This window comes from Phacochoerus africanus, chromosome 15, assembly GCF_016906955.1.
Source record: "Phacochoerus africanus isolate WHEZ1 chromosome 15, ROS_Pafr_v1, whole genome shotgun sequence".
Taxonomy (NCBI): domain Eukaryota; kingdom Metazoa; phylum Chordata; class Mammalia; order Artiodactyla; family Suidae; genus Phacochoerus; species Phacochoerus africanus.
The window spans coordinates 104,296,174-104,324,122 of record NC_062558.1 but is presented as its reverse complement, the minus strand read 5'-3'; the positions used below and the strand labels follow the sequence as shown (position 1 = coordinate 104,324,122).

The 27,949-nt window shown below is 41.6% G+C and overlaps 1 protein-coding gene across 1 annotated transcript in view; it reads left to right on the top strand.

Moving 5' to 3' along the window:
• CPEB3 (cytoplasmic polyadenylation element binding protein 3) overlaps nucleotides 1-23,530 on the top strand; it is a 162,005-nt gene extending 138,475 nt beyond the window's left edge. Inside the window, 1 exon segment of the mRNA XM_047759869.1 lies at nucleotides 21,071-23,530. Within this exon segment, the coding sequence (XP_047615825.1) occupies nucleotides 21,071-21,298 (228 nt within the window). The 3' untranslated portion in view covers nucleotides 21,299-23,530.
• Nucleotides 23,531-27,949: the final 4,419 nt, after the last annotated feature.

The window sequence follows — 27,949 nt, the reverse complement described above, 5'->3', positions numbered from 1 at the left end:
AAGACGCATTTTAATGTGTATTCCTCAAGCCTGCAATAAGATGGTCAATTGAAATAATAACCCCAGTGAGGACAGGGAGTGGGGGGTACTGCATTTTATCCTGCATAAATTTTACTCAGCTTATAGGGAGGGGATCCTACGTATGTAACCTTTGTTCTTTGAAGTCCCAGGAACAAGGTAGCCCAGGCTGTTGGGGCAAATTTCTGACTCCCCCCCCCCCATAGCAGTAATTAGGGTCCTCCAAGAATATATGACTTGTTGGAGTCGGTCATGCATCAAGTTTTTTGCCATGGTATGTGTAGCAATGGAAGGACTAGCAGAAGTGAAAGATTTCTTTTTTCTTTCTTTCTTTTTTTTTTTTTTTTGTCTTTTTGCCATTTCTTGGGCCGCCCCTGCAGTATATGGAGGTTCCCAGGCTAGGGGTCCAGTTGGAGCTGCAGCCACTGGCTTACGCCAGAGCCACAGCAACACAGGATCCGAGCCATGTCTGCAAGCTACACCACAGCTCACAGCAACGCCAGATCCTTCACCCTCTGAGCAAGGCCAGGGATCGAACCCGCAACCTCATGGTTCCTAGTCAGATTCGTTAACCACTGTGCCACGATGGGAACTCTGAAAGAGATTTCTAATGAGAGTTCCTTACAGAGCGGCCATGATCTTGACTCTGCCCCCTGTGCCCAGAGGTCTGAATGGGAGTGCTTGGCACATGGATGACACTCAGTAAGTGTGTTGAGAAAGCTCGGAAGATATATAGGAGAGCAAGGGCCTGAAGCAGCAGTGGAAGGCTGTCGGGGATGGCAGAGTGCATCACTCTAATCTCACCTGGACATCTAGGATCCCTTACCCTCCGGTCTCCCTAGTTCAACTGTAGCCCCTCTCCAGCTCATTCTTTACATAAAAACTAAAGTGATCTTTTAAAGTCAGAATTTGAATCATGTCTTCCCCTCCTTTAAACCTTTTGATTATGTTCTACTGCTCTTAGATTAAAGGTCTGAGTCCTTAATTAGCACTGTTTACATGACCTTTCGTGTCATACCTACCACCCCTGCCTTAGCTCTGCCGCTCCCACTTCCTCATCTTGAGCCAACCGCAGCAGACCTTGTCCTCTGTTTTCCAGGTCATTATGAATACTGTTTCCTCTGCCTGCATAAAACTCACTTTTCCTTCAGGTCTCAGGTTAATTTTGTTATTTTTAGGAGTCCTTTCCTCAGTGGAGCTTACTTCTTCCCCACAGATCCTTGTCATGATACCATCTGCTGTTGCTTTGTGGCATTAAATACTTCTGCAATGAAGTAATGCCTCTTTTATTGTTCATCTGTGCTGCTATACTGTACAATACTACTGTACAATAATTGACAGAGGGCCATGACTGTGTGTCTCTCATGTTAGCTTCTGTATACTCAGCAATTGATACACAGTAGACACATGTTAATTATAATTGAATGAATGAATAAGTTATTGAATGAATGCTCATTGTTTGAGAGCTTCCAGAGAGTACTCTGCTCCTCTTTCTTTTTTCACTTAGTTAAGAGCACTCACTTGAGTAATAAATTTAGGTTTTGCAGTTGAGCATATCAAAAGGTATGCTTAGACATAGCACATTAAAACCAGACCCTTGTCCAACCCCCTTTCTTTGCAGCAGAGGACAACCTAGGAGAGGTTTGAAGACTCATAAGACACTTGGTAGTTAAGGGCAGTGCTGCCTCTATTCATGGAACTCCCCTCCTGAACATTGCTGGTCATCCAGGGTCTAATGTTCCTTCAAACCCACTTCTTCTATGAAGGCCTTTTCCATAGACCTAGGTAGGAACCCCTGAGTTATAGGTCCCTTAGTTTTATATGTTTCCATATTTCATGTAACTTTTCAGGTGAAGATACACTACACAGAGCAGGGCACATCTAGAATTTGTTATCAGGGTTTGCCAGTGTGTCTGTAGGTCATTTTGAACATTAACAGAATGTGTTTGGGTTTGTGTGTGTGTGAGATTGTTTTGCTTTTGATTTTCTTTTCTGGGGGGAGTGCGCGCCTGTGGCATATGGAAGTTCCTGGGCCAGGGATCAGACCCACAGCATAGTAGTGACCCAAGCCACTGCAGCGACACCACCACATCCTTAACCTGCTGCTCCACAAGGGAACTCCTTGATTTGCATTTTTATGTTGTCTTTATGTAAGCCTTTTTCAAGTCAATGTGAGCCAGTGCACCTCCACTGGATTATAACATTTAGTGAAACTGTTTGGTATTTTTGGTGTGATAATGACCCTTGTTATTGAACATTATTATAAATGAAAAAAATGCAATTCATGCATCAGTTTTTACTTCAAAGGAGAAGTCATTAACAACGTGAAATAAATCCTTTAAGGCTTACATTTATGCGTATTTTATGACCCATGTTCACCAGTATTAGCCACTTGGTGTCCCTGTGATGACAATATCAAGGTTGTATGACACCTGCCTGCATAGCATTCTCAGTGTTTCTTCTGCCTTGGCAAACACTCTCATGGATAACAGAGGCTCCCTAGAACCCTCATGGGGTGGGATGTTTATGTATCAAGGAGGAGATACACCCCATACCTGCTCCTATTCTCATACCCACAGAACCATGGCTATAGTGAAAAAGTGCCCTGGCTTGGAAATTGGGAGATCTGAGTTTATACTCCTGTCTCTCTCCCAGTCATGATGTGACCTTGGGCAAGTTACTTAACCTTTTAGAGGCTCGATTTTATTTATTTATTTATTTATTTTATTTATTTATTTAGTATAATGATTTTTTTTTTCCATTATAGCTGGTTTACAGTGTTCTGTCATTTTTCTACCATACAGCGTGGTGACCCAGTTACATATACATATATACATTCTTTTTTCTCACATTAAGTGTTCCATCATAAGTGACTGGACAGAGTTCCCAGGGCTACTCAGCAGGATCTCATTGCTAGTCCATTCCAAAGGCAATAGTCTGCATCTCTTAACCCCAAGCTCCCAATCCATCCCACTCCCTCCCCCTCCACCTTGGCAACTTATTGCCTGATAGTAATCAAAACACTGGCCTATCTTAAGGTTTATTACACACGTAAACAATGGAAGATGAAGAAGTGTTTGGAAAGTTATTAGGCTGGACAGATGTTGATTTATATTATAGCTGAATCTGACCTATTTAAATTGTGGTGTTGTTGCCTAACCAAATGTCCAAGGCTAACAGTTGATTTTCTTTTTTTTTTTTTTTCCCTTTGAAGTACTTACTCCGTTCCACTGGAATCTTTAATATAAGGATAATGAAATAATTGAACTTGACACTAAAAAAAAGAAAAATTGCCATAAGTGGCAGTCTACTGACATGATGGTTGGATATTAATCAAGACACATAGAGACTCTTAAGTTCCTTCCATACATGTAAACAGCAGGATGCATTTTCTGTTTGAAGGATTAAAGGGTTTTTTCTATCTAGTCTAGAAAAAAGTGTTTTTACCAGTACCCTTTCTCTGATAATGAAAAGATTTTGAACCTGAAATTGAGTAAAAAGTTAAGATTAAATTTTGCTTATATTTCTTTGAACAGTGTTTCCGTGAAAAACTGGGACAAAGTGTTTAAGTACAATAAGGGCAAAAGAGGGCACCTGTACTCATTCTGTCTGTTTTAATGGTATTTTTAGAAGTGATGCCAAATGAACACTTAAGATGTGAAAGCTCTGCTAAATCCAGTTTTCTTTATAACTCAAGTCTAGGTCACTTACGTATGAAAGATTTTTGCAGTGTGAAAAATGAGATTAGAAAATGGGTAGTCTTTTTTCAAAATGGTGATTTTTTTTTTCCTGCCCTTTTGTTTCCTCTCTGTGGTCCTGAGAAAAGCTGTAAGGGTAGAATGAGTTGAATCTCCCCCAATCCAACAAAAACATATAATTTTTGCTGTTATCAACAATTTATAAAAATCTCAAGGGTCCTCCCCTACTTGCAGCTATTGTTTAACACAACTTGGTCATATTGTCTCCTAGAAATTTGTATGTCAGCTGTTTATAACTTGAAAGGCTTCTTTATACAGTGGACCTTGGGTATGGTTTTGCCACCTCAGTCCATAGAGTTGGGCTTTTTACTAGAAGAAAGGATGCTAGACTAGAATCTGCTAGTCTGGGGTTTAGTCTTAACTATACCTACTTTATTGCCTAGGTTGAAGGAAGGACATGTGTGTTTAAGCTTTTAAAAACTATAAAACACTCTGTTGATATACAGTGGCACTGATAACACATTTATTTATAGGAAATCATAAATGACTAATATTTGAGCTCTTCTGGAAGATACTTGTTAGAGAGTCTAACTGGAATTTCACGTGATGAAGGGAGTTAAATATTTCAGGCAAGATAGGGGTAAAGTTGCTTGGTTATTTGAGTTTTTGAAGCAAGAGGAGGAATTCTCAGTAGGCAGGTCTGTCCTGCTCAGGAATCTGACCCTAAATCATCATTTCTTTTTTTTTTTTTTTGTCGTTGTTGTTGTTGCTATTTCTTGGGCCGCACCCGCGGCATATGGAGGTTCCCAGGCCAGGGGTCGAATTGGAGCTGTAGCCACCGGCCTACGCCAGAGCCACAGCAATGCAGGATCCGAGCGACGTCTGCAACCTACACCACAGCTCACGGCAACGCCGGATCGTTAACCCACTGAGCAAAGGCAGGGATTGAACCCGCAACCTCATGGTTCCTAGTCGAATTCGTTAACCACTGCACCACAACAGGAACTCCTAAATCATCATTTCTTAAATTGTCCTCCGTGAAACATGAATCCCTTGGGATTTTGTGTGGTGTGTGTGTGTGTGTGTGTGTGTGTGTGTGTGTGTGTGTGGCTTTTTAGGGTCACACCTGAGGCATATGGAAGTTCCCAGGCTAGGGGTCAAATTGGAGCTGCAGCTGCTGGCCTACCCCATAGCCACAGCAACACAGGATCCGAGCCTCGTCTGTAACCTACACTGCAACTCAAGGCAGTGCCGTATCCTTAACCCACGAGTGAGGCCAGGGATCGAACCCACATCCTCATGAGTATTGGTCAGGTTTATTAGTGCTGAACCATGACAGGAACTCCTCCCTTGGGATTTAAATATTTATTTTACCAAAAAAATTTCCATGTCTGAGTTAAAAGAGTTTGGAAATGCTTGCTTGCTTGCTTTTTTTCCTGCACTCACAGCATGTGGAAGTTCCGGGGCCAGGGATCCAGCCCATGCCCACAGCAGCAACCCAAGCCGCTGCAGTGACAACACTGGATCTTTAACTTACTGCACTCCTTGAACTCCTTGAAGAAAGTTAAATAGGCTGGTTTATTCAAGGACTTCCTAGAATCTTTTATATACTAATCTTCATTCTGAAGATTTAAGAAGAGGACAATATGCAATTTTTCACAAATGTTTTGATCATGGAACTTGTCTAAAATGTACCATCTCTTGGGAATAATGTTCTAGGGAACCCAGTTGCGAAATTATAATGTTTTTGGTTTCTTTTCTTCTTGCATGTTCAGTGTCAAAAGTTCAATAAGCAGTTTATTGTTTTTCTCTTCCTTGGTCCTTTTTCCAAGTGTGTCCCACTCACTGTACAGTTTCTTTTCTTTTTTCTTATTGTGGTGAAAAAAACAACAATCTTGAGATCTACCCTCTTTACAAATTGTTAAGCGTATAGTACAATACTGTAACTATAAGCACAGTGTTTTACTGAAGATCTGTAGAAATTTGTCATCTTGCATAACTGAAAATTTATACCCTTTAAATAACAACTCCTCACTCCCCTGCCCCCAAACCCTGTCAGTCACCCCACTCTGCTTTCTTTTTTCTATGAGTTTGACCACTTTAGATACCTCAAATGAGTGGAATCATTCAGTGTTTGTCCTTTTATGACTGGCTTCTATCATTACCGTAATGTCCTTAAAGTTCATCCATGTTGTCACATGTGACAGTATTTCCTTCCTTGGTAGTTGTGAATAATACACCAATTTATGTATATACTACCTTTTATTTGTCAGTAGGCATTTAAGTGCTTCCATGTGTTATTTATTGTGAATAATGCTGCAATGAGCATAATAGTGCAAATATCTCTGCTAGATTCTACTTTCAGTTCTTTCAACTACCCAGAAATAGAATGCTGGACATATATTTTCTACCTACAAAGGGTTGTGGTGGGACAGGGAGACAGCAGCTGCATATTGAGAATGATGGAAAAGGCATTGAAAGATTGATATTTCCTTTAGTATTTATAGTTCTTCATCTTTTGATCGCTTGATATTATCTATTGTATCTTTCTAACACATCAATCTCTATATAAGAAGGGAAAATGGTTTTGAAATCAATATAGCCGTTGACAAACCATATTCCCTTGACTCTATTTTAGCTTAGTGTAGAGAACTAGAGAGTCTTTCAGTTAGCTAACTTGGGACTTCCTGATACTTTTATTTAAGGAACATTGGGCTGGTTAAGCCATAGCACATAATATTTGCTTTGAATAGCATACTTTTTAGAATAATCCTTTTTTTTTTCATTTAATGAGATTTTTGTCCATTGTATCTTTCTTCGCAAGCCCTTCAAGTACTTCATATATTTAGTCTTTTTTTTTTCTCTCTCTCTTCACAAGAAACATGTTGGGCCTGAATTTTAGCTAAAGATTATCAAAGGCTTTATATTTTTAGCCTGAAAGAAGATTAATATGACCCAGTAACCATACTAACAGAAGTGCTGATAATACCATGATTTATCCCTGGCCACAGCTGGAATGTATAAGATGACTCACAATCAAAAGAAGTGGGGTTCTGATGACCTATTCCCAGACTATTTATGCTCCTGGCCTTAGTCTGAGACTCCCACAACTGGGCCTTTATTTTGCTGCTGTTAGTGCCTCTTGCCTTGATCTGGCTTAAAAGTTACCCAGCAGTAGCTAGAGCTAAGTTTGATTTGAGCCTTTGAGAGAAAGCAACACCCAGAACTGAGTTCAAATATTGTCTGAAATAATCCTACATGGGCTTTTTATATATATATATATATAAAACACTGGGAATCTCAGAGCCTTTGACTAGAAATAGCTGTTTAAATGGCGTTTGGGTCATCTCAAGAGCAAGAGGAAGATTTTCTTCTCTGAACGGCATGGGGCCTTTTCGTTTTTCTCTCCTTCCTGGTCTTGACCCCTGGTCTTCTTCTGCCCTTTTCTCTCCTCTCTCATGGAGTTTTGGTCATTTTTAATATGAAAACTTTTTAGGGTGCTTAAATGTTCTTCTTTCCTGCTCATATTTGAGGATAGAGGCTGTTTATGAGATTATTAATGGGAAAAAGACAACCACCATTTTTTTTTAAACGTTGTTAACTCAATAGGTCATTCCAAGTTTTTTTGACTCTAGAAGTCAGGGCTTAACCATTTCTTGGCGAGTGCTTATTCTTACTTGGAAGAGCTGGTCCAAACCTCTCATATAGTAGAGGAAACTGAAACCTACAAGGTTGTGATGTAGCCTATTAACGGAAGAGCTGAGTGCACTACCCTTCTGCATCCTGGGGCTGGGGGTGGAGTGGGATGCCATGGCAGTTAAGCATTTCATAGACTCTCAGTGGTTTTCTTACTCTTTGTTCTCCACATGATATCTGCTACTAGAACTTGGTTTGGGGCTGATTTATATCTTTACCTCTAGCCCCACTCCCAAGCTGCATGGAGGGAAACCAGACAAGAGAGTGAATCTGTGGATTGCTGCAGCATTCTGTCAGCTGGACTTTATTTGTTTCATGGAAAAGTTATCTTAAGGACACACAGATCACTCACAGATCTCTCTGTGCTCTGTAAACATATGGCAGAGGTGTCAACATTCGCTCCTATAAGAACTGTGGGAAAGGCACGAGGGTGGTTTTAAAAGCTTTCTTCTCCTGGCACATGAAAATATGAAAAATGGTAAGTCCCATCCTTTGAATGGTAAGACGGAAATAAAATTGAAACCATTTCCACTATGTTTTTCTTAATCTACCCAAAATGTCTTCTAAAATTAATAACTACAAATTTGCTGTATCTGGAAGGTTGTAGCTCACTTTGTTGCTAAGGAAAAGCTATTTTCACGTTGCTACTTTGATTTCCTAGGCCTCTGGCATCTGCTTTCTAAACAGCAGGATTCCAGCTCATGGTCAGTTGAAAAACTAAAAATTTGTGTTTAAACATTCTGAATATTGCCTTGCTGGTGGAGGACTTCTTTAGCAACTGTAATGACACCGTGTTTAGTGGAAATGGTAATGAGGTTGCTGTGAGTTTTAGGCCTGGCCGGATATACTGTGTGACACATGCCAGGAAGATTAGGAGCACGTGATGTTTAAAGCTTTGAGTATACCAAACGAAATGGTCTTTCCAGGAAGTGTGTTGCTCCAGATGATGTGAAATGGCCTACCTGACTTCTGGGCACATCGTTCCAGACACTTAACCCTATTAAATTATGGCTCTTCACTTGGCCTCTTTCCCCAGTGTGTCCACTCCGATTCCATTATCTGAAATCTTTGCTGCTCCTAACCTTCCAGACACCTGTAAACGTGCCTTGCTTGCCCTAGGGTGGCTAGGTATCTGGAAGATTTAATTTTTTTTTTTCTGGTCACCAAAGAGTGGCCTACAGCAGGAACCAGTCTTTAGCTGTTCTTAATATGACCTTTAGCACATAATTCAAGCTGAGCCTGACCTTGGCTAATGCCCCTCCTTTCTCATTACAACAACCTTTTGGATCCAAGGAGCGAGGATTCTGGACCTGTGAATAGTTTATGGTCTCCCTAGGTATCTCCTCTCTGCCACCAAAAGCTGTTAGTCGTTGCTCTATATACTTTGGGAGGTCATTTTGTTGACTGATATCACAATGACTGCTGAGCAAAATATTTCCCCTAGCTGGTTAGAAACATAACAATGTCAGCATCGAGATCAGCTTTGTCTATTATCATTCTACCTATATTATTCCCTTTATTCATCTTCTTATAGCCACTTATCCAGCATTCCACATCGGTCTTCCTTATCCTTAATAGTTACCCCTCATCAATAAGTTATACATCTTCTTCAGCATTCTTGGGCATCATCATCTCCATTAGGTGTGTGGTAGGAATTCAGATGTTTCTCTGTTGGAAGCTTCCAACTCCTGGTCCTGCAAATCATTTGAAGCAGCAGATCAGCTTGGCGATTTGACTTACTCTGCATGGGGCTCTAGTATTTGAACTTTAATGGTAGTGTAGATCAGTAGTGAGATCCCAGTCCATTGGTGTCTCCAAAGTGCCTTAGCTTAATGATGTTCCAGGTGATGTAGGTGGTTCACAGAGAAACCTGTTTTTATTTAAAGAGTTATGTATCTGTATATTGGAAAAAATAGAATTAATCTGGATAGTCAAGTAAAACATCAAGTGGTAGTACAGGCAGTATTAGGATATGGCAAATGGTTGGGAATGCCATGAAGAAACTCTCAGGTAGACCATTGATTATTTCAGGGAAGAACTGTGTCTTGTTCTCCATTGTATTTCAGTTTTTAATGCGAATATGGTGGCATATGAGAAATAGGCACTCCATGACTAGTCATCAAATGAATGAATACATTGGAGCCAATCACTATTCTTAAGTATAGGCCCACCTAACTATCAATGTCCTTCCTGCAGCTACTTCTCTTTATGGATATCAAGTTGTCAGAGGTACTGCTTAACTATTACCCCTTGAGAGGTTGTGATAGCTACTTTGCACATTTGTTTACAGATCAGTTTGAGTCTTGATGTGTGTCTTATCTTTTGGGCAAGCCTCTACTCTTTGGATCTGCCCTTACACACAGGGGCTGGAAGCTGCTTTGCAATAAAAATGCCACTCACCCATCTGGAAGACAGTCCTCCAGAAGTTGACAAGAAAGACCTCTAAGAGCTCAGTGGCAATCCAGAAGCCACTTCATTTACTTTTTAGGCTGTATTCAGAGTTTTACTTATTTATTTAGCTTTTTTAATAGCCACATCTGCAGCACATGAAGATTCCCAGGCTAGGGGTCGAATCGGAGCTTTAGCTGCCAGCCTACACCACAGCCACAGCCACGTCAGATCCAAGCTGTGTCTGCAGCCTACGCCACAGATTGTGGCAATTCCGGATCTGGGGAAGAATAAATAGCATATTTTAGGAAGATTTCTATCAAGAAATATTAACATTCAAGATATTTGGCACCAGAAAGAAAAAAATGTCTGCTACATGGAAAGGTAACTTCTGAGAAATCCATTATTCCCTACGGAAGCTGATTAAATAAGGTATCAGTGTGTACCTAGGCCTAGTACCTCTGGCCTGATAGGCATCATGACAGGGCTGCTGAAGTATGGTGTTGACTGGATCTCTCACAACCCCTCACCTGGTAAGGAACATTGGTGCCACGCTCAGCTGGAAGCCTGAATACAGGAAGGTGCAGTTTATTCATAATGCATTTTCAAGTATCAGCACAGATGTACCACCTGACTTTATGTTTCATTAGTGTTCAGTTTGCAGTAGATGTTTATATCCATCATTCTACTAGATCTTAATATCCTCATGTTGTGGAAATCCTTTCAAATCAAGGACCAATTCAGTCTTTTTTGTGACTACATGATATTCCATGGGGGTAGATGTACCACATTTTATTAATTATTTCCCTATGAAACCAAGTAGGACTGTGCAGGGCCCTCCTGAGTACAAAATCCCCTCTGTGTCCCCCATTTCTTGTTTGTAGAAGAAGATTTTAGTCTCTTAGGCCTTCCCTGAGTTCCAAAGAGCAGACCCAAGCAGGGAGTGAGGGGATGCAGAAACAAAGGAAAAGCAGCCAAGAAACAGTAGCTCAGAGATAAAACAGCATCCTAGTTCCTCCTCAAGGATGCATAACAATCTGACACAACATCCAAGTGGTTCTTCAGGAACTAAGATCCCCAGCCAGGTGGAAGATGGTGACGTCAGGCTGACCACAAGCTCATAGGCCCCAGACTGGTTGGAACCAGAAGGTGGATGATTCAAATTCCTGAAACACCATCCTCTTGCCTCACCACCAACCCACCGGCCAGAAGAAAGCCATGCCCCCCTGCAACCCTCACTTCAAAGGTTGCCTTTCAAAGCCCTTTCCTGAAAGTCATCAGGGAGTGTGGGTCTTTTGAGCGTGAGCTGCCCATTCTCCCTTCTTGGTCCTGCAGTAAACCTTATACTTTTCTTCACCACAGTGTGGTGTCAGTGAATTGGCTTTGCTGTGTGGTGGGCGAGGGGACCCAAGTTCAGTTGGGTAACACCCACAGGTGTACATTTACTTTGTTTTTCAGTGTTTTGCCTTTATTAGCAATTCTGCCATAAATACACCTTTCACGTGTCTTCGCATCTGTGGTTTTACTTCCAGCATTGGATTATAGCATTAACAACAACTAACAGAGGAATTACTGGGTCAAAGAGTATAGGTATTTTTAAGAACTTTTAAATAGCTAGTTTGCTTTTTTTTTTTTAAAGGTTGTAGCAATTCACTTTTGTATCAGCAAATGATAAGAAGTAGTTACCACCTCTTTTAAATGTCTGAGGAGACTAGAGTGATATTAATTTTGATTTTCTTGACTGTGACTAAATGTGAACATCTTTTTAGGTGGGTTGCCTGTGATTTTTACATGCATTATCTTCTAACCATTTTCCCACTGGGTTGCATGTCTTTATCTTGACAATTTTTTTTGGTCTTTTTGCCTTTTCTAGAGCCACTTCCCACGGCATGTGGAGGTTCCCAGGCTAGGGGTCGAATAGGAGCTGTAGCCACCGGCCTACGCCAGAACCACAGCAACGCAGGATCCGAGCAGCGTCTGCAACCTACACCACAGCTCACAGCAATGCCGGATAGTTAACCCACTGAGCAAGGCCAGGGATCGAACCCTCAACCTCATGGTTCCTAGTTGGATTTATTAACCACTGTGCCACAATGGGAACTCCCTATCTTGACAATTTTAAGAGTTCTTTGTATGGTACAAATAGTAATCTTCAGTTTTTTTCCAAATCCATCACATGCTTATTGACTTTTCTCAGGTTGTCTTTGCCATTTAGGTGTATTTTATTTTTACATAATCTAATATATTTATTTCCTTCTGAAGCATCTAGGTTTCTAATCCTTATTAAGGATGCCTATTTTGCCCTTAATCTGTATATATAGACCTAATTTTTTTTTAAGATTATCGCTATTTTTTTGCAATTACATCTTCCTTTATGTAGATGCCTGTCTTTACGGTTTGGTTCAAGTAATTTATAATTTTTTGTTACAACTGTGAATAGAACGTATTTTCTCCATTTTTATTGCTAGAATAGCATAAAGTTACTGGTGTTCTTATAAGTCTTCTTGACAGAGAAATGATATCTTGACCAGATACAGGATTTTGAGAGTATATGTCTTTCTCTCAGACTGATGGATAGTATTCTGTGGTGTTCTAGCTTCCAGTGCTGCAGATGAGAACTCTGATGCCAGTTTCTTTCTTTCTTTCCCTTGCAGGAGAGAGTAACTAGCTCTTCTACATGACATTTTCTCTTTACCTTTAGTATACAGAAATGTTAGTGCAATTACCCAACTTGGGTCCCCTCGCCCACCACACAGCAAAGCCAATTCACTGACACCACACTGTGGTGAAGAAAAGTATAAGGTTTACTGCAGGACCAAGAAGGGAGAATGGGCAGCTCACGCTCAAAAGACCCACACTCCCTGATGACTTTCAGGAAAGGGCTTTGAAAGGCAACCTTTGAAGTGAGGGTTGCAGGGGGGCATGGCTTTCTTCTGGCCGGTGGGTTGGTGGTGAGGCAAGAGGATGGTGTTTCAGGAATTTGAATCATCCACCTTCTGGTTCCAACCAGTCTGGGGCCTATGAGCTTGTGGTCAGCCTGACGTCACCATCTTCCACCTGGCTGGGGATCTTAGTTCCTGAAGAAACCACTTGGATGTTGTGTCAGATTGTTATGCATCCTTGAGGAGGAACTAGGATGCTGTTTTATCTCTGAGCTACTGTTTCTTGGCTGCTTTTCCTTTGTTTCTGCATCCCCTCACTCCCTGCTTGGGTCTGCTCTTTGGAACTCAGGGAAGGCCTAAGAGACTAAAATCTTCTTCTACAAACAAGAAATGGGGGACACAGAGGGGATTTATCCTGGAGGACTCCTCATCGTCCTGCTCTATTTTAACACCTCCCCTTTTTTTTTGCATATTCCTCAATCCTGAGAGAAACAGGGGGTGGAACAAGAAAGAAAATAAAGTTTTGTATAGAGAGATTAATCATAAACTAGGCAAGAAACTTAGCTTTAGAGGAACTTGGTTTCAATAGTTAGTGATCTTTCCAGGATATGCCTGGAGGTATGTTTTTTTCTCATTCATCCAGACCTGACCTGGTGGAGTTTTTCATATGCAGTTTTAGGACTTTTGTCAGCTTATTACTTTTCCTCTTTTTTTCCCCCTTCTTTTGGAACTTTTGTTATTATATGTTAGCTTTTCCTGGATCTATTCTAAGCTTTTACTTTTTCTTTCTTTCTTTCTTTCTTTTTTTTTTTTTTTTTGCTTTTTAGGGCCACACCCCAGGCATATGGAGGTTCCCAGGCTAGGGGTCATATCAGAGCTGCAGGCCTACGCTACAGCCACAGCAGTGCCAGATCCAAGCCGCATCTGTGACCTACACCACAGTTCACGACAATGGCAGATCTTTAACCCACTGAGCAAGGCCAGGGATCAAACCTACAACCCCATGGTTCCTAGCAAGATTCGTTTCCACTGTGCCACAACAGGAACTCCCTTTTTCCTCTATTCTTAAAAATTATTTTTTCTGGAGTCCCCGTCGTGGCGCAGTAGTTAACGAATCCACCTAGGAACCGTGAGGTTTCGGGTTCGATCCCTGGCCTTGCTCAGTGGGTTAGGGATCCAGCGTTGCTGTGAGCTGTGGTATAGGTTGCAGACGCAACTCGGATCCTGCGTTGTTGTGGCTCTGACGTAGGCTGGTGGCTACAGCTCCTATTCGACCCCTAGCCTGGGAACCTCCATATGCTGCGGGAGCAGCCCAAGAAATGGCAAAAAGACAAAAAAAAAAATTATTTTTTCCCAGATGTTTGAAGTATTTCTTTTTTTATTTTTATTTATTTTTATTTTATTTTTTAAAACATTTTATGTGATTTTTATTTTTTCCATTATAGCTGGTTTACAGTGTTTTTCTAACACTTGATCTTCTAGGCCACTAACCTGGATCTCAGCAGTCTTGTTCAGTCTTCAGTTCATCTGATAATTAGTCTAAAACTCACAGTTTATATTTTCTTAACTTCTAAATGATAAACAAGTATAGAGTAGTGTAATGAATTCCATCATCCAGTTAGAACAATTATCACCATAGTCCTATTATCCAGTTTCAGTGATTATCAGCTCGTGACCAATTCTGTTTCATCTACACCTCTACCCACTTTCCCACCATCGCCCCAGATTATTTTGAAGCAGATCCCAGACATCATATCATTTCATCCTGAAATAATTCAGAATTTATCTCTAAAAAACAAAACTGAAGATATGAGGTTTCCTTTTGGGATGAAGAAAATGTTTGGAAACTAGATGTGGAAGTTTTACCACATTGGGAATTATTAAATGCCCCCGGATTGTTTACTTTAAAATACTTAATTCTTTATGACTTTAACTTCAATTTTAAAAAATAATTAATGTTTTTTTAAGGTGAGGGAGGAATTCCCTCGTGGCTTAGCAGGTTAAGGATCTGGCATTGTCACTGCTGTGGCTTGGGTCGCTGCTGTGTTGCAGTTTCCATCCCCTGCCCAGGTACTTCCGTGTACCATGGACGTGGCCAAAGAAAACCTGAAGGGGGGAAAACCCCCACAATGCCACTTTTACATCAAAACAAAAGTAACCTTTTAAAAAATATGTATTACTGAATTCCCATCGTGGCTGAGCAGAAACAAATTTATCTAGCACCCGTGAGGACACAGGTTCGATCCCTGGCCTTGCTCAGTCAGTTAAGGATCCTGTGTTACCATGAGTTGTGGTGTAGGTTGCAGACTTGGCTCAGATTCCGCATTGCTATGGCTGAGGTGTAGGCCAGCAGCTATAGCTCCGATTCGACCCTTAGCCCGGGAACCTCCATATGCCGTGGGTGCAGCCCTAAAAAGACAAAATAATAATAATAATAAAATTAAAAAGTATATTACCAGAAAAAACAGAAAGTGCCTTTTGTGCTAGACTTGAATCTCCTTAAATACTTTTCTGTGTGTGTATATATTAGAAATGGCCATTGTCTTTCTTCTCCAGCAGTTTTCTTTTGTTGCCTGTGAATTCTCTTTGTTCAGACCAGTCCTCGCTCTGACTGCTGGATTCCCCTTTTTTAGGCTTTGGGGGCCCAGATCTACTTGCAGGAACACCCTGAGTGTAGGCATCTACCTGGTGGTAGAAGCAAAGCAGCTGGCTGCTCCCAGTTCCCTGCTTTTACCAGTAGTCCTCCCACCTCGGGTCAGAGAGGACTCAGTCCACCACTTTGCTCCTTGGCCTTCAAGTACAGGGAGGTCCAACCAGGTTATATACACTCTCATAAGCCTTCAGCTTCCTTCCCCAGGAGCCTACAGTCTCTGCAGACTAGATTTACCACTATCCTGTCTTGCTCCAGGATTCTGTCCTCAAGTTGCTTGAGGATAAGGGAGATGCTGACCAAGGCAGGGCTATAGATAGGAAATGCACAGAGGAGTAAAGTGGAGTATTAAGTTCAAAGGAGGAAGGAGTAGATCCTTGTGGGACTGAGATAGTTAAGGAGAGATGGGTCTTTAATTGACTTTCAACAAGGTTGCTGAGGCTATTCAATGGATAAAGAGTAGTCTCTTCAACAAATGGTCCTGGAGTAACTAGCTATGCACATGCTAAAGAATGAAGTTGGACACCTGTCTCACACTGTATACAAAATTAATTCAGAATCATTTAATCTAGGAGTTCCTGTCCTGGCTCAGTGGAAATTGACTAGTATCCATGAGGATGCAGGTTCAATCCCTGGCCTTGCTCGGTGGGTTAAGAATCCAGTGATGCCGGAGTTCCCGTTGTGGCGCAGTGGTTAGAGAATCCGACTAGGAACCATGAGGTTGTGGGTTCGATCCCTGCCCTTGCTCAGTGGGTTAGGGATCCAGCATTGCTGTGAGCTGTGGTGTGGGTTGCAGACGCAGCTTGGATCCCCTGTTGCTGTGGCTCTGGTGTAGGCCGGTGGCCACAGCTCTGATTGGACCCCTAGCCTGGGAACCTCCATATGCTGCAGGTGTGGCCCTAAAAAAAAAAAGACAAAAAAAATCATTTAACCTAAATATAGGAGCTACAGCCGTAAATTTCTTAGAAGAAAACGTAGGGCCAAATCTTCATGACCTTGGATTTGGCAGTGATTCTTAACCGTGACATCAAAAGGAAGAATAACAAGAGAAAAAAAAAACCCCGGATAAATTGGACTTTCTCAAAATTAAAAACTTTTGTACAACAAAGGACATTTTCAAGAAAGTGAAACGCAACCTACAGAATAGGAGAAAATATTTGCAAATCATATGATAAAAGTCTAGTATCTAGCATATATAAAGAACTCTTACAGCTCAGGAGTTCCCGTCGTGGCACAGGGGTTAACGAATCCGACTGGGAACCATGAGGTTGCGGGTTCGGTCCCTGCCCTTGCTCAGTGGGTTAAGGATCCGGCGTTGCCGTGAGCTGTGGTGTAGGTTGCAGACGAGGCTCGGATCCTGCGTTGCTGTGGCTCTGGCGTAGGCTGGCGGCTACAGCTCCGATTGGACCCCTAGCCTGGGAACCTCCATATGCCACACGGGAGTGGCCCTAGAAATAGCAAAAAGACAAAAAACAAAAAAAAAAAAAAAAAAAAACTCTTACAGCTCAACAACCAAAAGACAACACAATTTAAAAAAAAGACAAAGGACTTGACCTTTCTCCAAAGAAGATATGCGGATATCAACAAGCATATGAAAAGATGCTCAATGTCATTAGTCAATAGGGAAATGCAAATCAAAACCACAGTGAGATACCTCTTCACACCAATTACGGTGACTATAATCACAGAAGTGGAAAACAACAAGTTCTGGTGTATATGTGGAAAAATTAAAACCATGGTACATTGCTGTAGAAATGTAAAATGGTACAGCCACTGTGGAAAACAATTTGACAGTTCCTCAAAAAGTTAATTGCCATATGCCCTAGCAATTCTACTCCTAGGTATACCCTGAAAACAAATATTCACACAAGCATATTATGCACATGTCCATAGCAGCACCATTCACAGTGGCCAAAAGGTAGAAACAACCCAAATGTCCATCAGTGAATGAATGGATAAACAAAATACCGCATGCGTGCGTGCATGTACAATGGAATATTATTTAGTCATTAAAAAGCAATGAACTATTGCTGCATACTCCAACATGGATAAACCCCAAAACATTATGATAGGTGAAAGAGCCAGACACTAAAGGTTACAATTGTGTTATTCCATTTATATAAAATATTCAGAATAGGTAAATCCATAGAGACAGGAAGCTGATAGGTTGCTGCCAAGGAGAGGAAGTAGGGTAACTGGTGGCTACAGAGTTTCCTTTTGGGATGATGAAAATGTTTTGGAACTAAATAGAGGTGGTGGTTGTGCAACATTGTGAAGGTATTAAAGACCACTAAATTGCTCACTTTAAGAATATTAATTTTATGTTAAGAAAGAAAAAGGAGGAGTTGCCATCATGGCACAGTAGAAACAAATCTGACTAGGAAGCATGAAGTTGTGGGTTCAATCGCTGGCCTTGCTCAGTGGGTTGAGGATCCGCTGTTGCCGTGAACTGTGGTGTAGGTCGCGGATGTGGCTCAGATCTGATGTCGCTGTGACTGTGGCATAGGCCGATAGCTGTTGATCACCCCTAGCCTAGGAACCTCCGGTAGGGTATTCCTGTTAATGCTAGGCTTCCAGTGATTAGTGCTGTTGTTGTGAATCGTATTGCTTTGTAGTTTGTCATAGGTGTGGCCCTAGGGAGAAAAAGAAAAGAAAAAGAAAAAGGAAAGCCTTTATTTGGTATATGAAATTGTTGGGTGGGCTGAGCATTTAAGGTGGGAGGAAAGTGCAAATAAAAATAGAGACCAGGTCAAGTTTGAGTTGAGACAGCTCGGGGAGAGATTGGGGCAAACCATGAAGGCTCTGGCTTACATTTGAGTTGTAGGGAACAGGGAGCACCCTGTTACGCAGAGGCAGCTGGGCTTAATCCTGTAGGCAGTGGAGAACCTGAATGGCTTTTGACAAGGAGAGGAACATTGTGAAGGCAGATGACTGAAATGTCCACGTGGACATAGAATTGAACCAGGGAAAGCCTGGAGCTTGGTGACCCATGCAGAGGCCATCTGTATTAGACACATGTGGGTGCAAGTTGTGATGGCCTAGACTAGAGAGGGAACAGGAGGAATAATAACTGTGCTTAATTAGGGTTGGTGATGTCCCAGGCACTGTCGTGTGTGCTATACATGATTTAAATCATTTCCTCCTCACAGGAACCCTACGAAGTGCGAACCCTTCTTTTCCCCCAGTGTACAGATGAGGAAACAGAGGCTCCGAGTGCCTGAGAAACTTGCCTAAGTTTGCGCAGCTACTAATTTGGCCTCAATTTGAACCTAGGCAGATAACAGCAGAGCCACCAAAAATTATGGTTTTAATTATGATGCATAGATAAATGTGAGAGATGTTTTTGAACCCCATTCACTAACCTGAGGAAGGGAACTAGAACCAGAGTGAAGACATTTCTCCCTGGGGTGGCCAAGGGCTAGGACAGGTCATCTCAGATGGGTCTTCCAAGCAGAAATACCTGGCTGGCCAAGGACCCCTGGACCCGAGGTGGTGGCAGGAGACAGCGCTCCAGAAGGGAAGGAGCAGGGACACAAGAGTCCAGTCCCATACAGTCCCCATTTCCCTGCTCACCCCATGCTCTCCATCTGCAGACCCTCCCACGCTCTGCCCCGTGTCTTTCTGGCACAGGACAGAGGCATCTCAAACTGTCCGGCAGCTGGCTTATGTCAAAAAGCATTGGGGAGTTCCCGTCGTGGCTCAGTGGTTAACGAATCCGACTAGGAACCATGAGGTCACGGGTTCGGTCCCTGCCCTTGCTCAGTGGGTTAAACATCCGGCATTGCCATAAACTGTGGTGTAGGTTGCAGACGCGGCTCGGATCCCACGTTGCTGTGGCTCTGGCGTAGGCCGGTGGCTACAGCTCCGATTCAACCCCTAGCCTGGGAACCTCCATATGCTGCAGGAGCGGCCCAAGAAATGGCAACAACAACAACAACAAAAAAGACAAAAGACAAAAAAAAAAAAAAAGCATTGGGTCCCCATCCCCCTGGCCCTAGCGGCTGCAGTGGTTGCTCTTTCCCAGAATTGCCCTGTGGTGGGCATGGGAAGGAGCCTGATTACAGACTTAGCAGCTTCCTGCTAATTTCTAACACTTGGGATGAAAACATTAAATTTTCCCTTTCTGAGGTTCTGGGAAGAAGACGTGGGGGGAAACTGTGGGAACTTTTGTTCTTCATTGCATCTGGTTTACATATAATAGAACATTGCTTCATTTAGAATAAAATGCCCTCAGGGGTAGGGAGGGATATAATGGGAGTTTGGGGTTAGTAGATGCAGACTATTACATACGAAAGGAGTAAATAACAAGGTCTTACTGTATAGCACAGGAAACTATATTCACAGAGCTGTGGAGTTCCCATCGTGGCGCAATGGTTAACGAATCTGACTAGGAGCCATGAGGTTGCAAGTTCGATCCCTGGCCTTGCTCAGTGGGTTAAGGATCCTGTGTTGCCGTGAGCTGTGGTGTAGGTCACAGACGCAGCTCGGATCCCGCGTTGCTGTGGCTGTGGCCTAGGCCTGAGGCTACAACTCCAATTGGACCCCTAGCCTGGGAACCTCCATGTGCCGCAGGAGCAACCCTAGAAAAGACAAAAAAAAATAAAAATAAAAATATCCAGAGATGTTAAGGATATTAAAAAGAATATGTGTTGGGAGTTCCCATTGTGGCTCAGTGGATTAAGAACCCTACTGATATCCGTGAGGATGCGGGTTCAATCCCTGGCCTTGAAATGCAAATCAAAATCACAAAGATCTGGCATTACTATGAGATGAGGTGTAGGTTGCAGATGAGGCTCAGACCTGGCATTGCTGTGGCTGTGGCTGTGGCTGCAGCTCTGATTCAACCTCTAGCCTGGGAACTTCCATATGCCAGATGCAGCCCTAAAAAAAAAAAAGAGTGTGTGTGTGTGAAACTGAATCACTTTGCTGTACAGCAGAAATTAACACAACATTGTAAATCAACTATAAGAAGAAGAAAAAAAGAATAAAATGCCCTTAAAGGGTTGTGGTGATACGTTCTCTATTGAAGCTTCCAGTCTTGGGAGATTAAGGCAATAAAGTCTCAAAAATATAAAAGCCTCAATTGTTATAGCAGCTTCTTAACATCTCCCTAGTCCCCTTTTCCCTCCAATCCATTGTGTACGGTCCTGGGAGGTCAATCTTATGAAAGCCTTGTGCTTAAGACATTGAAGCCCAGAGCTTTGAGGTGTGTCGCCCTTCTTCTGGCCTTGCCAGCCTCAGTTGGACTTCCGCCTCTGGCCTGGCTCTTGCCAAACTGTTCCCCAAGTATGTGCCCTGCCTTTGCCTGCTTCTAGGCTTTGTCCTTGCTGGTTCCTCGCCAGGTGCTGCGTGGCCTTCAAGATTCAGCTCGTGTGCTTTTACACATGCTGCCTCTCTTAATCCTCATCAGCACCCTTTGAGGTAGACACCATTATACCCATCTTCCAGATAGAAGATGTGTGTGTGTGTGTCTATGAATCAGTGTTGCAGCCCTTTACAGATCCATAGATAGAGCCAACAGAAGCACAGAGAGAGGTTTAGAATTTACCTACGATCACAACTAGTAAGTCAAGAAACAGATCTCACAGCCCATACTCTCAGCTTCTGTCTGATACCAGCTGAGTTTAAAGCCAAGTCTGACTAGGATATATTAAGATATATTTAAGAACTCTCGAAAGGAAGCAATGTGAGGAAGCTTTGCTAAAATCTTTTTTCCTGTCTTTCCTCTTCGGGTCCAGGTGGAAGTGAAGCCATATGTGCTGGATGATCAGATGTGTGATGAGTGCCAGGGCACACGCTGTGGTGGGAAGTTTGCCCCGTTCTTCTGTGCCAACGTCACCTGTCTGCAGTATTACTGCGAATATTGCTGGGCGAGCATACATTCCCGCGCCGGGCGGGAGTTCCACAAACCGCTGGTCAAGGAGGGAGGCGACCGCCCTCGTCACGTCCCGTTCCGCTGGAGCTGAGCCCAGAGCAGACCCAGCCACAAGTACTGGAGTAGATAACAAGGAGGGAAAAGAGAGGGCACTGCCTCAGGGCTTACAGTGTTCTGGAAATCTGTGCATTCGTTCTCGATTTTTAAAGAAGAAATGGGTCTTTTTATTATTATTATTATTTACAGTCATATTACTGAACTCAGTGTCCAGTATAATGCAGAATTGCAGAGTGTATAACGGTACTGATTTGCACTTTGATTCACACCTTTGTCTGCTTGGTACCTTAATTTCTTACACCTGATTTGTCACTCGTAGACTGCCATTCTCATCAGCGGCCATCAGGTTGATGTCTGTGATTTTTTTTGTTTGTTGTTGTTGTGTTGTTGTTGTTCTGATTGTTTTTGAACTGGAGCATGCACTTATTTTCAGAAACTTAGAGAATTGCCCCTAGGAGAAGACTTACCAAAGGTAATACTTGTGAGTAGGTGGCAGATGTAGCAAAAACTTCGCAACAATTCAGCAATCAATAGTTGGGGTCATTTAGAGTAAGGATAACCCTTAATGAAAATAAGCCTTTAGTTGCTCTCTATTTTGACATGTAAGGATACCTCATAAGCTGAATCTTTATTTTTCCTTCATGTTTGATTTTTGTTTTGCTGACAATTTTGGTTAGATCTTTTAGTGTTATGTAAATTTATGCTGCAATAGCTTTTGCTGCTATTAAGATGGTATTATTAATACCATAATACTCTATTCAGGCTAAGGTATCAATTACAAAAAACCCAACAACACACTTTTGTGATTTAGGGATAGAATCAGCTGCCGAAAGAAGATCAGAATAGACTTGAGAAAGCTTCAACGGAAGGTCACTATTTCTGACTGCATGTTTACTTAATCAGGTTGCTGCATGCAATAAATTTTATATCCAATGTCTAGTATAAAACCTTCCCACACTGCACAAATTAAGAATCTATATAAGCTATAAAATACTGATTTTTTTAAAAAGATTTTTTTCATTCAAAGAATTGGTAATTGACTGGAGGAAGGCATGCCTCAATAAATGGAATGCTTCTGAAATTAAGAAGAGCCCATAACAGAATGACCTATATTACAACCAATATAAAACCTAGGTGTAGGATATTCTTAAAGCAAATTTGTGGATGGTAGATGAAGTACTTTGCGGTGCTCTGTTATATATTGTGCAATTTATTTTATATAGTAAAGTGATTATGTCTAACTGTGATCAAACTTAACTGTTTAAAGCCTCTGTGTCAGACATTAACGAACTTGACAGTTCATAACTGGTATATTATTAACTAACACATGAGCTCTTAGTTACAATCTCCTAGTGCTTGCACCATTTTACATAGCTTCAGACCTTGTCCAGAAAACCAAAGAGCTCATCTTAGCTTACAAACACTAGGAATATATACAGTATATAGAGATAAGTTGTCAGTTGACAAACTAGGCACATTTTAAGAAAGTTGTGTGATTGTGATGCTAAAGAAATGTCTGTACAAAATAAGATGGCCTGGGCAGGGTTGGTTGTCTGGGTGAGAAATTAACTACTTAATTCCCTGGATTTATCCTGTAAAGCTTGAATAGAATTAAGACCTGCTAGTACTACCATGGACATTTTTTTAGCATTCACTCTTGGGCTGCAGATAGTAATATATAAACACACACAATGATTATGAGACTATGTAAATCTTTTTTTAAATCTTCTTCCTATGTTTTGGAATTCTGGGGACAATCTGACTGGATATGACACTGCAGAATAGACTTAAGTCGCTGTGTTTTATGTGCTGTGATGTCCTTGTACTGTCTTAAGTTAATATCGCTTGATTTTGTTTTGGTTCTCCAGTGTTTAGTTGCAATTACCAGCTCTCAACCTCTAGTTTGTTTTCAAAAAGGAAAAAAACAAAATAGTTTTTTACTGGATTAAAAATGCTTATTAGAATCCTCCCCCTTTGAGGTTATCTCTGGGCTTTTTAGTAATAATTGCTTTTTTCCAGCCCAGCTGTGGTTTTCTGTTTTTTTTTTTTTTCTATGTTTGTGGTTTTTTTCATCTGTACAAGAAATTTTGTTATGCACTACTACTTTTTGTATTCTAGACAGTTTTCAAAAGTTGGCTGAAGATTTTTTTGTTTGTTTGTTTTTAAGGAAAAAGGCATGCTTTCTGACTGACATGATCTTTTGCAATACCTCAATTTTGAAATATAGGAAAGAAAATGATATTTTCTAAGTAAGTTTATTCAGAAAAATATATATTAATTTAATTCTGCAAGAAAAATGATTTAACAGATGGGTAACTTTATTTTTTTCATGCTTATTTGTGTTTTTTGAAAATGAAGAAGTTAGAGCTTTATAACTATAATATTAAAGATCATATCTAACCTACAGAAATCTACCTAATTATGTGAAAGAAGCAAAACTTTTTGAAGAAGCACCCCTCTTTCATGTACTAAAATAATACTGAGATTAAAAAAAAAAGCTGGAAGATTGTACAGCATAAAGCTGAAGTAAAGGCGAAAAACATTGTTATGAAGAATAGGTTACAAAAAATAAACTCCATTTGGTGCTGAAAGTTGTGAATAGGTGGTGGAAACTACTTTCCCTTAATTTGTATATTTATAATCAAGCGTTGATTGTGCACGACTGACCAGGATTGTGAAAGAGTTCTTCTGTTTGTATTTTTTTAAAGAGAACTTTTTTAGTTTATTAAATTATAACATGTTCCCTTTTGTTTTGTAAATAAATGTGCCCCCAAGTTGTTAATGTTATATTAAAAGAGAGGGTCCTTCAAAAAAAAATTATTTTTTAAAACACAGAGGTGTTCTGACCTGCAACTTGATGGGAAGCCCCCGGGTATCACAGGTCCTGTTGTGGCCTTTCCTTGATGTGACACTTGAACTAGTCGATTTTTTGAAGGCTATAACCTAACCTCGACTATTTGTTGTTATGTGCAATACTGTTTGTACTGTTTGTATAAAAAATAGAAAAAAAAAGAAAAGAAAAAAGGCATAAATCTTTATTGCAGATTTATTTTCATTGCAAACTTTAGACATTGTGATTCACTGAAATCATTTTTCTACTGTCAAATATGTACCTTTTCTTCATGCTGGTATTTTTTCAATAGTAATGTAGCCTTTGTACTGAGACAAATTTTCATTGTTATTTTAGAAAGATTTTTTGCTAAGAAAAAAATTAAACATATTTACATATTTTTCATTTTATTTCGTATTTTCTTTAAGGAGTGCTTTCTCAATCATTAATAGAGTTGTTTCTGGGAGGGACTTTCATATCTGGTCAATGTCATAATATTATTTTGTATTTTTACTTGGAATAAATTAATTTTATGATGCTAATTCTTTAAAAGTTTATTTTTTTCATTTTCAGTTATTTTTGAAGCTAAAAACCTTTGTAATATTGTTACTAAAGTGTCTAGTTTTTTGAAATGCAAAGCTTTATGTATTAACTTGCTGATGTGGTTTACAATAGTGTGACAACGATGAAAATGGTTGGTTATGTAACGTGATTGGAAAATGTAATGGATAATTGGGTAATAAAATGACAGAATGAGCAGAACATGTGAGATTTTTGACAAGCCTTTTCCTTTATTACAGTGGTTTAGTGTAAGACTAGGGATGTCACAGTACAGTTCTCTAGGGATGTCACAGTGAATTTATACAACACCAGGTGCAGCCAAATCTGTGGCCCTGATGATGAAGTCAGCCCTTACTGAGATACCACCAGGTTGAGAACCTGGCCAGGTCGATAGAGTGGTTCATTGCTTTCCCCTCTAACTCTTCATTATGTAGTGCGTGTGTACGCATGTGCATGCGTGCCTGTGCGTGTGCATGTGCGTGTGTGTGTGTGTGTGTGTGAATCTGCCACCACCTGCTGTCCACATGTGAGACGGTGCCTTTTGCCCAGCCCGAATCTTTCCCCTGCATTGACAGTGGTGACATCTGAGAGTGAAAGGAAGCCACTGAGAGGTTCTGGCCTCTGGGTTGCTACACTTGGATGGCCGTGTCTCGCCTGAGTGACCTCCCCATGCAGTATGGGTGGCCTAGTGAGACCACTATAGTGGCCACTCCGAGGTCACCACTATACTTGGACAGTCTCTGACTTCGTCTTCCTCCACTCCCCCCCCCGCCTCCCGTTACGGTGCCCCTTGTTTGTCCCTTATTGTGGCAACACACCTGGCCACTCCGAGCATGATCTGTCTGCCCTCCTGCTTCTTTTCCAACTCCCAAACTCACCTTGAAGCTGTGCTCTTGAGGCAGCGTGTCATTGTCATGGCACCTAAAATTAAACAAAAATTATACAACTGCAAAACTGGTGTTGCGTAAACGGAACATCCAATGACTCGCTCTAGACAGATGGTGTGTTTCTTCCAGTCCTTGATGGCCTCTTCCAGGCCTTGCTGCCAAGAGGCAAGGTTTTCAGTGACTCGGAGAAACATGTGTCCAGAGTTGGCTCTTGGGTATGCTCTATGTATTCAGTTTTGTAAATAATATATAGATTAGATCAAGTTGTGATGTAAAATTTTAACTCTAATTGGGTACTACTGGTTGGAATTTTACATTAACTACAAATAAGTGATTAGGAACAGAAGAAAAGAAATTGGAAATTTTTTGCTTAGTGATATAAAGATTATGCTTAGATTTCTGCCTATATCTTGTGTTTTATAGCTTGTTAGTGAGGCATGGGCTAATGCAGAATGTACTGCATTTATGCAATTAGCAAATAATGCTAGTTTTCATTTTATGTATTATATTAGCAACAAAATGGCATTTAACTGGGTAAAGCTCCTACCTAAGTATTTGAGTATTGTGACATCTCTACTGCAAGGTTTGAGTGAAAGATTAGTCACAGATTAGTGAAAAAAAAAGTATCTTTTTGTTAAAACTGGCTTATTTGTATGGATTGTTGCTTTTTCACCAGTTTGTATGGTATGTCAGCTAACATTTTCTGTTTTTTTTTTTTTTTAATAATAACCAAACTTCTCTATCTCAGCTGCAATAGTGTTCCATTTTACCACAGAGTATTTTATAATTAATGCTGTTGACTTTATACCCCAAAATGGGTCAAGAAATGGAAATGTGATTTGGGATGTTCAAATTTGTATGACAATGAAGTTAATCACAACAAGTAGAAAACCTGGGTGCTAATACAGGATAACTTCTGCTCTTTTTCTTTCCTGGATACAGTTCTGTTGGGGTATAAAGTATTAGGTATTTGTATTTTTGCTGTCAAAATAATGGACATAACTTTTAGAGTGTTCACAGCTAAGATCTCTGTATTTGTTTTTCAACTAACAACTAATTTTAAATGTATTGTATCTTTTATTACCTGTTCTCTTAGATTGTTTTTGCTAGTAACCCTTACTCAGCTTCTGCCTTTGGGGCTTGGACTGATATATTGCTTGTGTGGAACTGCAGTACTGTGACTCACCATGGAGCTCAATGCAGCTATTGCTTACAACTGCTTAAACTTTGTAGTTTGAACTTCATTTTTTTTTCTGTAATAACAACTTATTAAATCTAGTTGTATGAAGTACTGACACTTGTCATCCTTTGCACTTGCTAAGGAGTAGCTTGGATTACATGGATTGCGTCTGGGAACATTTGCACACTCCACTTTGCTCCATGAGCTTTTGCGGGGAGGGGGACAAATTCCTTTATAGCTGGTTAAATACAGCAAAATCCACCTTTTTTTTTTTTTCCCCCTGACACGAACAACCCTCGTTCAAAAAAACAAACAAACAAAAAAACCACGAGTGTATTTGAAACAGGAAGGTGTTTGTTGACACAATGTGAGCGTGTATGCAAGGTTTTAAGGGGCAGGTTGGTTTCCATGTCAGTACTTGCCACATGAAACCAATTTTCAAAATCAAAATCGAGAAAGTCAATGGAAACGTAAGTACTCCCCACTTCGTTTTATTTTTCTCGCTAGGTTCTCTGGGATCCTCCTGGGAAAAGGGTCCTTTTTAATTCTGTAGAGACTTTGGACGTGCTAGAAACTCTCTCAAAGGCACTAACCTCAATCCTTTTAGACAACGGATTGCAAGTGGCCGCACGAAATAATCCCCCGAGAGCTTTTAGGAAATGCAGGTGCCAGCATCCCAACTTCGAGCTGGAGTTCAACTGTGGGGGGTGGGGCCTGGCGCAGGTGTTTGTGGCCCTCCGGGCTCCTGCTACGGGCGCCCGAGGGGGCGGGGGAGGTGCCGGGCAGCGCTCCGCCCCCCCCTCCCCCCCGGGGGCCCCGGCTCCGCCTCCCAGCCGCCTGGCGCTGCAGGGGAGCGGGAGGGGCCGTGCGGGGCGGCTGTGAGCTGACTGGGCTCCCGAAGGGTTGAGGGGCTGCGAGGTTGCCGCGGCCTCCTCGCGGCTCTTCGCCCCGCCAACTCTCGCCTCGCGTCCCTTCCAGCCGCTGGTCCCCAAATCCAACCTAGTCTGCCTTTCCCCCAGGTGGCTTCGGCGTGTGGCGGCGGCGCGCAGGTAAGCTAACCCGGGACCGGTGCGCGAGCCCACTCTGCCTCCTCCCGGGCTTGGCGCTGCGGCTTCAGCACCGGCCTCCACAGCGGCGAGCAGGGCCGGAAGGGCTGAAGCTCGTTCGGGAGGCCCGGGGTTCAGCGCAGCGGTGTGCCGGCCGGCGTTGACCGTTTCGGGCTCCGAA